The following is a 16,157-nucleotide window of genomic DNA, read 5'->3' on the forward strand; positions in this document are numbered from 1 at the left end:
TATTATACGCACTCTCACCCTTCCATCATTGCTAGCCTCTTCGGTACCGTGCATTGCCCTTTCTCACCTCGAGAGTTGGTGCAAACTTCGCCGGTGCATCCAAACCCCGTGATACGATACACTCTATCACACATAAGCCTCCTTATATATTCCTCAAAACAGCCACCATACCTACCTATCATGGCATTTCCATAGCCATTCTGAGATATATTGCCATGCAACTTCCATCATCATCATATACATGACTTGAGCATTCATTGTCATATTGATTTGCATGATCGTAAGATAGCTAGCATGATATTTTCATGGCTTGTCCGTTTTTTGATATCTTTGCTATGCTAGATCATTGCACATCCCGGTACACCGCTGGAGGCATTCATATATAGTCATATCTTTGTTATAGTATCGAGTTGTAATATTGAGTTGTAAGTAAATAAAAGTGTGATGATCATCATTATTAGAGCGTTGCCCCAGTGAGGAAAGGATGATGGAGACTATGATTCCCCCACAAGTCGGGATGAGACTCCGGACTTTATGAAAAATAAAAGAGGCCAAAGAAGCCCAAATAAAAAAAAGGCCAAAGAAGCCCACCAAAAAAATAAAAAAAATAAAAAAATGAGAGAAGAAGAGAGAAGGGGCAATGTTACTATCCTTTTACCACACTTGTGCTTCAGAGTAGCACCATGTTCTTCATATAGAGAGTCTCCTATATTGTCACTTTCATATACTAGTGGGAATTTTCATTATAGAACTTGGCTTGTATATTCCAATGATGGGCTTCCTCAAATACCTGAGGTCTTCATGAGCAAGCAAGTTGGATGCACACCCACTTAGTTTCAGTTTGAGCTTTCATACACTTATAGCTCTTAGTGCATCCGTTGCATGGCAATCCCTACTCCTCGCATTGACATCAATTGATGGGCATCTACATAGCCCGTTGATTGGCCGCGTCGATGTGAGACTTTCTCCCTTTTTGTCTTCTCCACACAACCTCCACCGTCATACTCTATTCCACCTATAGTGCTATATCCATGGCTCATGCTCATGTATTGCGTGAAAGTTGAAAAGGTTTGAGAACGTCAAAAGTATGAAACAATTTCTTGGCTTGTCATCGGGGTTGTGCATGATTTGAATATTTTGTGTGATGAAGATGGAGCATAGCCAGACTATATGATTTTGTAGGGATAACTTTCTTTGGCCATGTTGTTTTGAAAAGACATGATTGCTTTATTAGTACGCTCAAAGTATTATTGTTCTTATGTCAAATGATAGACTATTGCTTTAAATCACTCGTGTCTTCATATTCATGCCATGATTAGACATATGATCAAGATTATGCTAGGTGGCAGTCCACATCAAAAATTATCTTTTTTATCATTTACCTACTCAAGGACGAGCAGGAATTAAGCTTGGGGATGCTCATACATCTCCGTCGTATCTATAATTTTTGATTGTTCCATGCCAATATTATTCAACTTTCATATACTTTTGGCAACTTTTTATACTATTTTTGGGACTAACATACTGATCCAGTGCCCAGTGCTAGTTCCTGTTTGTTGCATGTTTTATGTTTGGGACAACTGCATTTTTACCCCTAGTTGGTTCCTACCCACGGGTTTTGCCCTTACTTTTTGAGCTTGCTCAGTTTTGCCCTTACTTTTTCCATCGAGGTCCCTCGAATGCCCTTTGACCATTTGACCAAAACTTTGAAAAATCATAACCAATTCATACAAACTCAGAAAAATGCAAATAAGATATCAAAATGTTCAGATAAACATTACCTTTATGAGCATATCATTTGCATTCAAGACAAAAGCATCGTTTAAACTACCCAAGGTAATTAATGTTATTAACATTATTAAAAATAAATAGGTATAAACAATATTTTTTTTCATGAATAAAAATTACATGCAAATGTAGGTGATGTTTTCTGAACATCCTGATAACTTATTTGCATTTTTCTGAGTTTGTATCAACTTGTTATGAATGTTCTAACGACTTTGACCATTATTTGGAAACTTCATAACAAGTTGATACGAACTCAGGAAAATGCAAATAAGGTATTAGGATGTTCAGAAAACATCACCTACATTTGCATATAATTTTTATTCATGAAAAAAATATTATTTATACCTATTTATTTTTAATAATGTTAATAACATTAATTACCTTGGGTAGTTTAAATGATGCTTTTTTCCTGAATGCAAATGATATGCCCATAAAGGTAATGTTTATCTGAACATTTTGATATCTTATTTGCATTTTTCCGAGTTCGTATGAATTAGTTATGAATTTTCAAAGTTTTGGTCAAACGGTCAAAGGGCATTCGAGGGACCTCGATGGAAAAAGTAAGGGAAAAACTGAGCAAGCTCGAAAATTAAGGGCAAACCCCGTGGGTAGGAACCAACTAGGGGTAAAAATGCAATTATCCCTTTATGTTTCACAAAAACCCCATATCAAACGGAGTCCAAACGGGATAAAAACGGACGGAGATCATTTTTGGAATATTTATGATTTTTGGGAAGAAAAACCAACGCGAGACGGTGCCCGAGGGGCCACGAGGCAGGGGGCGCGCCCCTGACACTCATGGGCACCCCGTAAGGCGGTTGACGCTCTTATTTTGCCACAAGAAAGCTAATTTTCGGAGAAAATCTGGGCAAATGTTTCAATCCAATCGGAGTTACGGATCTCCGGATATATAAGAAACGGTGAAAGAGTAGAATCGAGAACGCAGAAACGGAGAGGGATAGAGAGACAAATCCAATCTCGGAGGGGCTCTCGCCCCTCCCACGCCATGGGAGCCAAGTACCAGAGGGGAAACCCTTCTCCCATCTAGGGAGGAGGTCAAGGAAGAAGAAGAAGAAGAAGAAGAAGGGGGGCTCTCTCCCCTTGCTTCCGGTGGCGCTGGAGCGCTGTCGGGGGCCATCATCATCACCGCGATCTACACCAACAACTTCACCGCCCTCATCACCAACTCTCCCCCCCCCCTATGCAGCGGTGTAACCTCTCTTTTACCCGCTGTAATCTCTACTTAAACATGGTGCTCAATACTATATATTATTTCTCAATGATGTATGGCTATCCTATGTTTGAGTAGATCTATTTTGTCCTGTGGGTTAATTGGTGATCATGATTGATTTGAGTTGCATGTTTTATTATTGGTGCTGTCCTATTGTGCCCACCATGTCGCGCAAGCGTGAGGGATTCCCGTTGTAGGGTGTTGCAATATGTTCATGATTCGCTTATAGTGGATTGCTTGAGTGACAGAAGCATAAACCCGCGTAAGGGGGTTGTGGCGCATGGAATAAAGGAGACTTGATGCTTTAATGCTATGGTTGGGTTTTACCTTAATGATCTTTAGTAGTTGTGGATGCTTGCTAGAGTTCCAATCATAAGTGCATATGATCCAATAAGAGAAAGTATGTTAGCTTATGCCTCTTCCTCAAATAAAATTGCAATAATAATTACCGGTCTAATTGTCGATTGCCTAGGGACAAATAACTTTCTTGTGACAAAAAGCTCTCTACTAAAACTAACTTAGTTGTGTCTTCATCTAACCAGCCCCTACTGTTTATTTACGTGCTCTTTATTATCTTGCAAACCTATCCAACAACACCTACAAAGTCCTTCTAGCTTCATACTTGTTTTAGGTAAAGCGAACGTCAAGCGTGCGTAGAGTTGTATCGGTGGTCGATAGAACTTGAGGGAATATTTGTTCTACCTTTAGCTCCTCGTTGGGTTCGAGACTCTTACTTATCAAAAGAGGCTACAATTGATCCCCTATACTTGTGGGTTATCAGCGGGGGAGGCGGAGCGGCGGCTCCGAGGAAGATCTGGTGGCGTCGGCCGTTCGATGGGCTCGCAGGCATGGCGGCCTTGGTCACGGTGGCCGACGGCTCAGCCTGTCGGCGGCGGCTGTCTCCCGAGGCGGTGGCCCTGGAAGGTGGCGGCGGGTGAAGCTCGGGCTTCCCGCTACGGCATGGCGTGGTGTTGTCCCTATCCAAGGCGGATCTGCATCGCCGATCTTTTGGTTTTGCCGCAGATTGGTTCAGATCAGAGACGGTGATGAGCGCGCGGGGTCGATCTTGGCGGCTCTCGTGGTTTGGCGAGATGGAGTGGGAGTCCTCCTCCCAGGCTCCAGTGGTGGCGCACTCAGGCAGTGTCCGGTGTGCCAGGGCTCCTACGGTGGCACTGCTGTTGCGGTTGGTCGCCGAATCTAGGCGACTAGATCTGGGGCTTTGAAGGTGGTCGAGACAGTGCACAAGTTGTCGGGTGGACGTCTTGGGACGGATCCGAGTGAAAACTTGGTCTTCGGTCGTTGGCCGGAGCCGGTGATGATGATGCCTTTATCATCGTTTCCTTCATGAAGGCATTATCGAGGTACAAATCCCAAACCCACCCAATACCTTCGGGGGAAACCCTAGATCAGTCGATCGGATGACGGCGGCATTCATGTGTCGTTACCCCCTTGGGGGCAGCATTCTTGGAGATGCACTCGGGCTCGAGGGACCAGCGGATGGCTTCTTCGGTTGAGCGGTGTTTCTTTCTACATATTCATGGCGGCGGCTCTTGGCGGCATGAAGCAGCGGAGGCTTAGCGTCAGATGTGTGGTGATGGACACGCGCAGGAGGTCGACGATGTCTGGCGTCGTGGTGGCGTCGGCGGCAGCTAGACCCGGCAAGGTAGATGCAGTAGTATAGCTCTGAAGATGGATTGGTGGTAGGTGGCTGCGGCAGCCTCATACCCGGCAGGCGTCTTGATTGAGGAGTACGCCGGACTGGTGGGTGGCCATACCCGGCAGGCGTCCTGGTTGGGACCTCAGGTCTTAGATGTTAGGTTTGGCTGCGAGGTCTGTTTGGTATTAGGCCCAGACTATCAGCGCCCCTTCATCAACTGGATAGAAGTAGCGACATATGTTGCTTAGACAGTGGCTTTGGTCTTACTGTTGTATGACTTTGTAAGGTCTTATGTTAATAATTAATAATATGACCATATGCATCGTCTAAATGCAGAGGCCGGGGGTATTCCTCCTTTTCTAAAAAAATAAAAAAATACGTCGAGACTTAAAAAAGCCAAGCATGGGCTAGCCTGTTTCTTTCCACTGGCTTCATCTCTCTCATTCAGACCGCCCAACAGTAGTACGTTTATAGCTTCTCTGTTATGGGGCGTACAAAACCGTAACCACTTCAGCTTCACGTTCATCAACATTTCTAGAAGGATTTGAGGGCATGTACAACGGAGGCATCACCATGCGTATGTCCCAGCAAATCCACGCAAGCCTAAAGGAATGAAACCACCATCTTGCAATATTCTGGGCAATGGAGGCACTAGTCTGTGGTCCAGATTTTGCAGTGACTCTGTTCCTTTCCTACGTCAAGCACACCGGGTCTTCTCTTGCTTTTTTCGTGCATACTCCTCTTTTCTTTTCTCTCTCTTTGCTTTTCACACGAGGAGGCTGGCTCTTCTGCAAGCATCATCTTTGGTCTGCATGCAACACCTTTTGCTAAGTTGGGCTCGTTAAGACAGATGTGGCAGCTGGGGCACTAGTCTATGTTGGAGCATTGGCCATGCCCTGAGAAGCCCACCTTGTCACCTGCACTCAAAAAGACCGTGGGACTGTGGACACAAAATGGCTACGCTAAGATCAATGTTGACGAAGGATTGAGCAAACACGAAGACAAGACATCTAGGCGGTTGCCGCAAGCAACGCTGCTAACCTGGGTGTTTTGGTTGTGGCTTAAGACATATACAGTGGTTGATAAGATAGTTTTATTTTAAATCTTGCATATAATTTAGAGATGTAAAAAAACAAGTCTACAACGAATTATTCCTTAGCCTTATCTAAAATAACAAGTTATTCCTAAAAATATGATAAGATGTATTGTGCTAAGAGATTATCTATTAAATAAGAGAAGATAAGTTTTTCTTATGTATTCTCTCTTCTCCACCTCTACATTTATCCTATGTGGCATTTCTAAGATAGCACCATTGCACCCTTACTCCGGTATTTCTAATCTCATCCGGAGACTCTCAGAGCAATGATATACAAGAAAGGGCTTGCACTAACTGCAAACCTGAATATTCAGCCGGCAATAGCGGCGGGCGATTGCCTCAGGGTGATAAACATTTTGTTGAAGAACCTGAAGCGACAAGATTTGTTCGGATCAAATGAGGGAGGGGTGACGATGGTAGCGTGTCTTCGGTTTGCTCTAGTGCTTGTAGTCGTCGCTAGACGGTCTATGGACCTGGATGTATTTTTTTACTTCGGTGTTCTTTGTACCACCTTAACAATTGTTGAATAGATTAGAAGTTTCCTTCACAAAAAAGAAAAAGAAAAAGAAAAGAAGAGCCTGAAGCGATTTCCTCGCCTTAGAGTCACTCTGTGCATTCAGTTTATTCGGTTTACATGGTTCGTTTTTTATTTGTAAAATATTAATACTTTGGTAAATACAGTATGAAACTAAAATACGGTTCAGTTTTGGTATATACCAAATTCTTTCGGTATGGTTTCGGTACCATTATAAGCAAAGTTGACATGAATTTGAGAATTACGTAATAATAGTTTACAAATTTATGACTCAGAACACATGCTATTTTACACAGATACTCCCTCCGTAAACAAGTATAAGAGCGTTTAGATCAGTAAAGTAGTGATCAAAACGCTCTTATATTTCTATATACTCCCTTCGATTCTTTTTAGTATGCATATAAGATTTGGTCAAAGTCAAACTTTACAAAGTTTGATTAAGTTTAAAAAATATATCAACATCTACAATACTAAAGTTATATGCTATGAAAATTAATTTCATCATGCATCTAATAATATTGATTTCATAGTGTGAATGTTGATATCTTTTCCTCCAAAGCTAGTGAACTTTACGAAGTTTGACTTTGATCAAATCTTATATGTAAACTAAAAAAATAAAGGAAATATATAAGAATGCATGCATGAATTCATACATTGGTGGTATGTGCGTTCAGTTTATTCGGTTTACATGGTTTGGTTTATACGTTTTTTCGGTTTGTACAATATTAATACTTCGATAAATACGTTATAAAATTAAAATACGGTTTGGTTTTGGTATATACCAAATTATTTCAGTATGGTTTCGGTATATACCATAATAACCAAAATTGACGCGAATTTGAAAATGACGTAATAATAATTTGCAAATTTATGACTCAAAACACACACTATTTTACACAAATAGTATATAACTATATATATTAGTATATATGCATGCATTTATTCATCTGTTGATGGTTATGGACGTGCTTAGCATCTTAAAAAGAGAAAAGTGACTATGTTACAAGAAAAAATTACGTGCTTAGTAGTGAATTTGACTCATGTACAAGAAAAATGACAACTTGTATGGTTGTTCATCTCAAGAAATATAAAATTATTTTTTATTTCGTTTTATTCGATATATACCATAAAAACCAAAGTTTAAACCGGTATGGAAAGTTCATACCATACCGAAACCAGAAACCATAAAAACCGTAAAATTGGTTCGGTTCGGTTTATTTTCGATATGGTTTTTCCGTTCGGTTTTCAAATGCACAGAGTGATTGGTGGTTATGGACGTGCTTAACATTTTTTTAGAGAAAAATGACTATGTTACACGAAAAATTTATGCGCTTATTAGGCAATCTGGCTCATGTACAAAAAATGACAACTCATATGGTTGTTCGCCTGAAGAAATATAAACATATTTTTTTACTTCCTCTTATTCGGTTAACCGTTCGATTTTTTAGTATATACCATAAAATCCAAAATTCAAAACGGTATGAAAAGTTCATACCATACCGAAACAAAAACCATAAAATTGGTATGGTTTGGTTTATTTCAGTATGGTTTCTCGGTTCGGTTTTGAAATGCAAACCGACCTTAGAGTCCATGATCTACCTGTCATTTGGTGGTCTTTTATTGTTTCTTTTCTTCTTACCGTCTAAAGAGAAAAATTCCCCTTAATAGTTCCTTTTCTTAATTTGTTTGGATTGCTAACCACATGTATCACATGATCCCTTCGTAGTTCCCCTTTGATAGGAAAACAATTCGCGCACCCACCATCGGAATGTAAAACAAGTCGCGCACGATTTCATCGGAAGAAAAACTATTCGCTCAGGAGTCACGACCATGCTAGACTGCGGGGATACGAAAGAATCTCCCAACGAGCTGAGCACGAGTCAGGGCATGTACAATGATTAATAAGACAGTCTTATTTTAAGTCTTGCATGTAATTTAGAGATGACAAAAAAGTATGTCTACAATGGGTTATATCTTAGCCTTATCTTCAATAACTAGTCATTCCTTAAAATATGGTGAGACAAATTGTGCTAAGAGATCATCTTTTGTCTTATCTTAAATAAGAAAAGACAAGCCTTTTCTTATGAATTCTCTCTCCTCCACCTCATCATTTATCCTACGTGGCACTTTTAAGATAACATCATTGTACATGCCCTCAAACGCAGCATGCCCTGGGCCCGGGCCATGAGGTCCCCATGCAAGAAGACGTCCACAGTCAGATCCATATGTAATGAGTGGTGAAAGAAAAACTCCATACACTCTGGTTCTCGAAAGAAAAGAAAAAACTCCATACACTCTGACATGTATACCCAACTATGCATGGGACCCGCATGTGTAAGACCATCTACAACCGGAAGCCCCATACCCGTCTCAAACGACCGGACAGGTGGACCGGTCACAAAAAATCAATTCAGCAGGACGCCTCGAACCGGCCTCAAACGCTTGGACTGTCCGGGACCCCTAGTATCTAGCCCAAATGTAGGGCGAATATGGGGCGGCACGGGCACGCCCGGGGCGCGTCAGCCTGACAGGCCCGACCCAATACCGACCCCATCGTTGTCCCACAAAAAACCTCAATCCAGCTCCCCGCTCAGAATCTTAGCTCATTTACTCTCCTCTCTCGCTCCGTCCTCTCCTTCTCTCTGGTTTCGATTCAATGCAGTAATCATGTCGAGCTCGGGCAGCCGCTCAGATTTCTACCTGGATGTCGACGACGAGCTGGCCCTCCGTATTGCCTTGGAGCGGTCCAAGGTGGACACCGGGGCAGCGCCGCGGCTCCCTGGCGGGGCTGGCCCTTCCCGGTCCGTGCGCAACTTCATGAGGGCTGCACAATTCGCACCTCACCCACGCCGTCCCCTCCCCCCACCGGATGTTGCTCCCCCACGTGGGTAGAAGCGGGTTCCTGTGCCCGCCTCGCCGGCCCGGACGCTCACGCCAGAATCGGAGACGCCCGTCGCACACTGCGAGAGGCAGCGGAAAAGGAAGAGGGATGCGAGAGAGCAGTCTGTGCGCCGTCGCGGGTTGCCGACGGAGCACGACGAGGACAAGTGGCTCCTCGCTTGGGTTTACTGCCGGTGGCTGATGGTGGCAGAGACAGACGCTCGGCGGCTCCGCCGGAAGAAAGCCAAGGCGCTTCGAATTGCCTTTGCGTAGTCCGAGCGCCAGGCGTCGGAGGCGGCTCGGCCGGCGAAGCTCAAACGACAGCAGGACTGGGCCGTCCGGCGGCTCAAAGGGCTCATAATTCTCTCCTCCTCCTCCTCTGACGACGACCACGGTGCCTTGTCTGATGACTCGGATGATCCTCCACCAGATGTCGACGCCTACAGCTACGTGGGCGACCTGAACGAGAAAGGGCCGGCGAGGAAGTGGCGAAGATCCACCTTCTCCATTTTAATTTCAAGTTTTTAGATGCAGTTTTAACTTGTGCATTATGTGAACTTTGGTGATCTTTTGAAAATGCGACCGTGATCTTTTGATGAACAGACTATGCATTTACATGTCTGTTTCTTTATCCGTTGGTGATCTATGTTGTTTTTATGGACGTTGCATGGTTTAGTATGGATATAGGGGGTCCGATATGAGATACGTGAACATGAAAGACGTAATTTGAGAAGTGATCGCTCAGTGCCCGCGGACGCGCCGGGCGTTTGGGGTCCGGATTTGCGATATGCAACTGTAGATGCTCTAACACACGGGTATTATTATTATTGTTCTTAGCTAATGGAGTTGAAGGTAGGTGGAGTATCATGATTCCCTCGGCCGAGAGTATCGTGAGTAGACACCCACATGGACATGGCCCAACCAGTTTGTTCCGGCACATGGACCATGGAAGCGACGACTCGAGGAAACATACAAATGTGTGGGGTATTCTACGAGTACTCGAAGATGTGTAGACAACACAAGGAGTGACGAGGAATCAACAACAAAGGACAAACGCTGGCACTATTTTCCATCGAATAAGTTAGCTTAGTTTTTTTTGAGAAATAAATAAGTCAGCTTAGTTGGGGCCATGTGTGATGGAGAGTAGATCACTTCATCCTGGGGTAGTCTGAGGGCATGTACAATGCATAGCCTCAAGGTGATGCCTCGCATGTCATGTAGGATCGGTATGACGTAAAGGAGGTTCGGATAGGGAAGCGGGATCCTCTTCAGGAGACGGGTGCTTGAAGAGAAAAAGTGTGGTCCGGTGACAAAATCTGAAAAAGTTGGAGTAAAAAATAAAGATGCATGTGTACTAGAGTTTTTATTTTCTATTTCTTAATGAGGCCCACTAATGATAGCTTGCATTGGGGAGAAAAAATAAATGTAGGTGTCTCAAAATACTTTTTATCATGAGGCATATGTATCCATATGCCACCATTGTACATGCCCTGAGGCTTGGTCGTAATTTGCAGAAGAAAGTTGTTTTACTACATCATTCATGGATTCCCCCTTTTTCCTTTTCATAATATGCTTACAACCAACAAAAACATGAAATGTGCGAACCGAGGGCAGCCGCTCAGATGGTTAGTTTGTCGTTACCATTGCCGGAGCTATCGCCCGATGAGAGGAGAAGATGATATGAAAGAGACGGAAGCACAAACTGTCAAAATTGAAGTAAATCGAGTGAACGAAAATTTGCTACCCAAAGGACAGAGGTTGTTTGAACTCCTCGAAACCGTCACGACTCTGCCTACATTAGATATTTACCTAAACCTGTGGATACTTGATAAACCTCAAATTAATCCCAAGACGCTGGTCTCTAATAGAAAAGAAAATTTGAACGCGTTTCTTTCTTTCTTTGCACTAAGCGATTCATCACAAGCTGTAAAAACAGGTGATTCTTCCTATTTTTACAGTAAAATATAAGGAAACTATTTATGAAAAATCCTACAGTAACAAACTCAAAATCAGTCTCAAGTCTCAACCGTAGACCGAGAAGGCATTTTTCTCCGGTTTCTGATGCAGCCTGTCAATTGTGCTCTGCTCTGCTTGCCCGCGCCCCACCTGACCTGACAACCTCTGCTGTCGTTATCTAAGTCTCAACACACAAGGAGGAGAGTGGGCTCAAGAAGCTTTCTCCACAGCATCGCTCTGGCCATTTCCTCCGTTATTAATCTGTTCCGCTTCTGTCGCTTCGACGCCACGGAAGGGAATCCCCGCCGCCAATCCGGTAGCTGAGGAATCCTGGGTCCTCCCCAGCGAAATTCGTGGCGGACCTGATCTCAGCTCGAAGATCTGTAGTAGCGCTCTCTGTATCTCCCGCCGCCGCGCGTTGAAATCCATGGTTGTTCTTCGAGCTCCGGCTCTTGAAGCATTCTGATTTGGAAATCGCTTCTTTCTTGAGTCATAGGAATCAGCTGTTCCGCAAAGATTGTGCTTTTTCTTTCTGTTGGATTCTTCCATTAGAGCGGCGGCCTCTCCGGAGATGACGACCGGGGCCGTCACGGAGAGCTTCCCGGAGAGCAGCGAGCCGCTGCTCCCGACGAAGCGGCGATGGGAGGGGGAGGACGGCGGCGACGACGAGGCCGCCTTCCACGAGTTCAACGGCGCCTCCTTTGCCGGCGCTGTGTTCAACCTGTCCACCACCATCGTCGGCGCCGGCATCATGGCGCTGCCGGCGACCATGAAGGTGCTCGGCCTCCTCCCCGGCCTGGTCATGATCGTGCTCGCCGCCTTCCTCACCGACGCCTCCGTCGAGCTGCTCATGCGGTTCAGCGGCGTCGTCGGCGCGCCGTCCTACGGCGCCGTCATGGGGGACGCCTTCGGGTGGTGGGGAAGGAGGCTGCTCCAGGTCTGCGTCGTGGTCAACAACGTCGGGGTCATGATCGTGTACATGATTATTATAGGTAAAAACATCTCAGCCATGCTGTCTCGGTGTTATTTATTCAGTATGGTGTTCATTTGCTTATGTACAGGCTGAATCTTCTCGTGGTTTTGGAATCTTATTTGTGCTTAGTACTACTCCATTGGGTAGCTAATACACCACTATCAGGCAGAAACCATCAGTATAGCTTCTTAGCAGTACCATTTTGGGCAGTAACTAGTACAGTACCACTTTAAGAACAGCTAGTATTACACCACTATTGGTTGCTGCATGTAGAGTAGCTTATGAGTTCTGATGTGGTAACTTTCTTTTTGAGGGAAACAACAGGACTCTGCTGCGTATTTTTATTGTTTTTTCAAAAAATAAGGCACAAACGAAATGGTTCAGGAAAAAAAAGAACTATACATAGAGTAAATACAACAACAACAAATTAAAAGGAAAAGATCCTCCCTGGAGCAAAAGCTATACAAAGAGCCGATCCAACTACTAAAATTGGCATAGTTCTTCCTGGTAGCTCTGAAAGAGAGCCATCCAAGCTCTGTTTTGAACTTCTTTCTGCAAGCATATAAGCTGGGTGGGATGCCTTTGAAAAATCCAGGATACTAGAATGATTATTTCCAACGAAAATGGTATTCCCAGGGCCAGTTTCAGGGAGTTTATGTCAGCCTGAATCCCTTGTTGCAGAGGCATCCAGTTGGGGCAAATATATGACCAACATGTTCTTGCAAAAGGACAATGAAAGAATAAGTTGTCTCTTGTATCCATCACAATGTAGAAATCCTTTCTATGAAGAAGAGCTCGAGTGTTTAGCCTGTTGTCCACCAGGAGCCGAAAGAAAATTTTGTGCTTCAACTGACAGCAGGTATGCCAGAGCCACTTAATGACAGGCAGAACCAAGTGTTCCCCCATTAGGAGCTTATAGGTTTTAGAGACCTGAAAGTTGAGAGCCACAGAGGGGTATTGCCAAATGTCATCATCTGTTGAAAGTTGCACCTCAGCAGCCAGGAGAACCAAATCCACTAACACTCGAGCTCTTCTGATTGAGGGAGGTGGAAATGCTCTGATAAATCCTCTAACTCCAGAGTTGATGAAGAGAAATGTTGGTGTACTAACTGAAATGCAGTGTTAGAGTGATTGACGAATAAATTCTCTTTTCTGTCAACTCTGTTTGTTTCTCCGGTGATGCTTGGTCAGTACACCTGCATTCTTGTTGCTGCATAATGTTTAACTCCCCCTTCATTATATACACCTCCCAACAAAAATGCAAAGTGGAAGCACTAAATATATATTTGTTACTTTTTGCATTTTTGGTTAAATGCCACCTTTTGTAAAGGTCGCGGTTCTTGGTGCTTGAATTGTGGGGATTGGTTCTAATATACAACCAACTACTCTTTATCTCTAGGTGATGTGCTTTCTGGAACGTCCTCTGGTGGTGAGCACCACTATGGTGTATTAGAAGGATGGTTTGGTACACACTGGTGGAATGGGCGATTCTTTGTTCTCCTGGTTACTACTCTCGGTGTATTTACTCCACTAGCGTGTTTCAAGCGTGTCGGTAAGTGATGTGCTTGAGAAAGCTGGCTATTACTGTTCTTTTCTTCTGTCGAAAAGAGAAGCCTTTGGCTAGTTCTGCATTCTGCTACTATGTTTTGTTCATGAGTACTCCCTCCGTCCGGGTTTATAAGGCCTCTCAGCATCACAAGCATGTCTCTTTTTATAAGGCCTCGTTTTGGAAAGGTGCATGCGTGCAATCATTTCATTTGTTGCATTGAAAGTCATTGTTATTGGTGCCATGGCTGGGAAATTAATACACTTCATGCATGTTTTTTTATTGGCTGCATGCATGTGAGAGAGTGCATTGGGAGTGAAATGGAAGAATTATTGTGCGCAAATTACTATATCTCTTGGTCTAAGAGAAATTGTCTTTAGGCCTAATAAACCCGGACGGAGGAAGTATCTGATAACACATTTCTTTTGTTTATCTCTCGCAGATTCACTGAGCTATACATCTGCCATATCTGTTGCTTTGGCAGTTGTATTCGTTGTTATCACTGCCGGAATTGCTATTGTGAAATTGATACGAGGACAAATTCCGATGCCCAAATTGTTCCCTGCAGTTCCTGATTTGGCATCTGTCTGGGAACTTTTCACAGCAGTGCCAGTTCTTGTCACTGCTTATGTTTGCCATTATAACGGTACGAGATAATCCTTATCCTTATTGAGAAAAAAATCATGAAGAAAGTTTTCAGAAAGATGGGCGATAAGATTTGTAAAGTTGCATGCCCTGGAAATCTTCATTGACCGTATGCATCTCGTTGTTAATGGATAAAAATACAAATGCACGACCGAGCTAGAATGATTATATTGGTTTAAAACATAAAATTGAAACATATTTTTGAAATTTGTAGCTAATTTCCAGAAAGGTATCTTGCTTGTTATCTAAGGGCATCCTATTGATATTTTGCAGTTCACCCAATCCATAATGAACTGAAGGAGTCTTCCCAGATCAAGCCAATAGTGCACACATCACTGGCTCTATGCTCAACTGTTTATATCACAACAAGTTTCTTTGGATATCTTCTGTTTGGTGAATCTACACTCGCTGATGTGCTCGCTAACTTTGATTCAAACCTCGGCATTCCATATAGTTCAGTTCTTAGTGATGCTGTCAGAGTCAGCTATGCTATCCACCTTATGCTCGTGTTCCCCATGATATTCCACGCACTGCGGCTTAATTTGGATGGGCTTCTCTTTTCCTCTGCAATGCCCTTATCTTCTGATAACAGAAGGTTTGGTGTAATGACAGCGGTGCTCCTCCTTGTGATTTTCATATCCGCAAACTTCATTCCTAGCATCTGGGATGCCTTCCAGTTTACCGGGGCTACTGCTGCTGTTTGTATTGCCTTCATTTTCCCAGCTGCAATCACTTTAAGGTAAGTTGATACTTTCCAAGTTTTTCATCATACGTCCTCCTATCTTCGTAAAATAAATAATAGATTATGCGTCTTCATTTCTGCCTCTACTATGTCACACTACCAGTGCCTAACCAAATTAAGATAAGGCAGAAAGAAACCTGCTGTAACACTGTCCATGGTGACTTTGAAATGCGCTTGTGGATTATGGCTGTATTATGTGACCATTTTATCAATGGGCAGTAGACCTAATACAATTAAGGGCAGGTTTAGTTCTTTAACACAGTCCTTTGTTTTGTGATCTAATTCATGTGGCTTTCGATATCTCAGGGATCCGCACAGCATAGCGAAAAAGTGGGACAAGATTCTGGCCATCTTCATGATTGTTCTTGCAGTCACTTCGAACGTAGTAGCAGTGTACAGTGATGCATATTCGATATTCCATAAGAAAAGTGCCTCCTCCAATGCCTGAGCTGCATAACCTATAGAGGAGTCAAGGGCGAAGAGTGAATTGATATGAATGGTGGTTTGTACATTACTTAGTCAATAAGAACATCATTTAAGAGGGTACTTGTGGATCGGCTTTGCGAATTATTTGGTGTTGAGTCGGATGCTTGTATCTATGGGATGGATGCGCAAAATTTGGCGAAGGTTCTTTTGTGCAATGTACATTACAAGACAGTCCTGTCAAATGTGAGATTACAGTTATTATGGTGACATGTAAACGGTTGTTTTTTATGCTGCAAGGACATTGTATTCGTTATGAGATACTTATTGGAATAATGAATTCTATAAGCAGTGTGCTTATTGCTTACGGTATGTAAAGGCTACTCTTTCATGGCAAGTTTGGTCTTCAGATACTTGGGAACATAAAATACAAAACTAACATCGACTGATGGTAATTCATTTTGTTATAGATCCTTCTATTGTTTTATGATTAGATCCTGCTTGCAAGACTATTTGCTTTCAGAGGGAAATAACTACCAAATTTAATATACATCATTTCTGCAGCAAATATTAGCTTTGCGCGGAGATATTTGCTTTCAGAGGAAAATAACAGGAAACACCTATGGCACCATAATAAACCCATCAGAAGAAAGACACACTCTCTATGCTTGTAGCACTAGTGTTT

At 43.2% G+C, this 16,157-nt stretch overlaps 1 protein-coding gene across 1 annotated transcript; it reads left to right on the forward strand.

Moving 5' to 3' along the window:
• Positions 1-11,342: 11,342 nt before the first annotated feature.
• LOC119336343 (amino acid transporter AVT6A-like) lies at positions 11,343-15,845 on the forward strand. The gene is made up of 5 exons (XM_037608342.1): positions 11,343-12,135; positions 13,516-13,668; positions 14,105-14,308; positions 14,581-15,046; positions 15,356-15,845. Exons 1-5 carry the CDS (start codon positions 11,715-11,717, stop codon positions 15,495-15,497), a joined length of 1,386 nt encoding a protein of 461 aa, XP_037464239.1. The 5' UTR covers positions 11,343-11,714; the 3' UTR covers positions 15,498-15,845.
• The last annotated feature ends 312 nt before the right edge of the window (positions 15,846-16,157 follow it).

This window comes from Triticum dicoccoides, chromosome 7B (genome assembly GCF_002162155.2).
Source record: "Triticum dicoccoides isolate Atlit2015 ecotype Zavitan chromosome 7B, WEW_v2.0, whole genome shotgun sequence".
Taxonomy (NCBI): Eukaryota; Viridiplantae; Streptophyta; class Magnoliopsida; order Poales; family Poaceae; genus Triticum; species Triticum dicoccoides.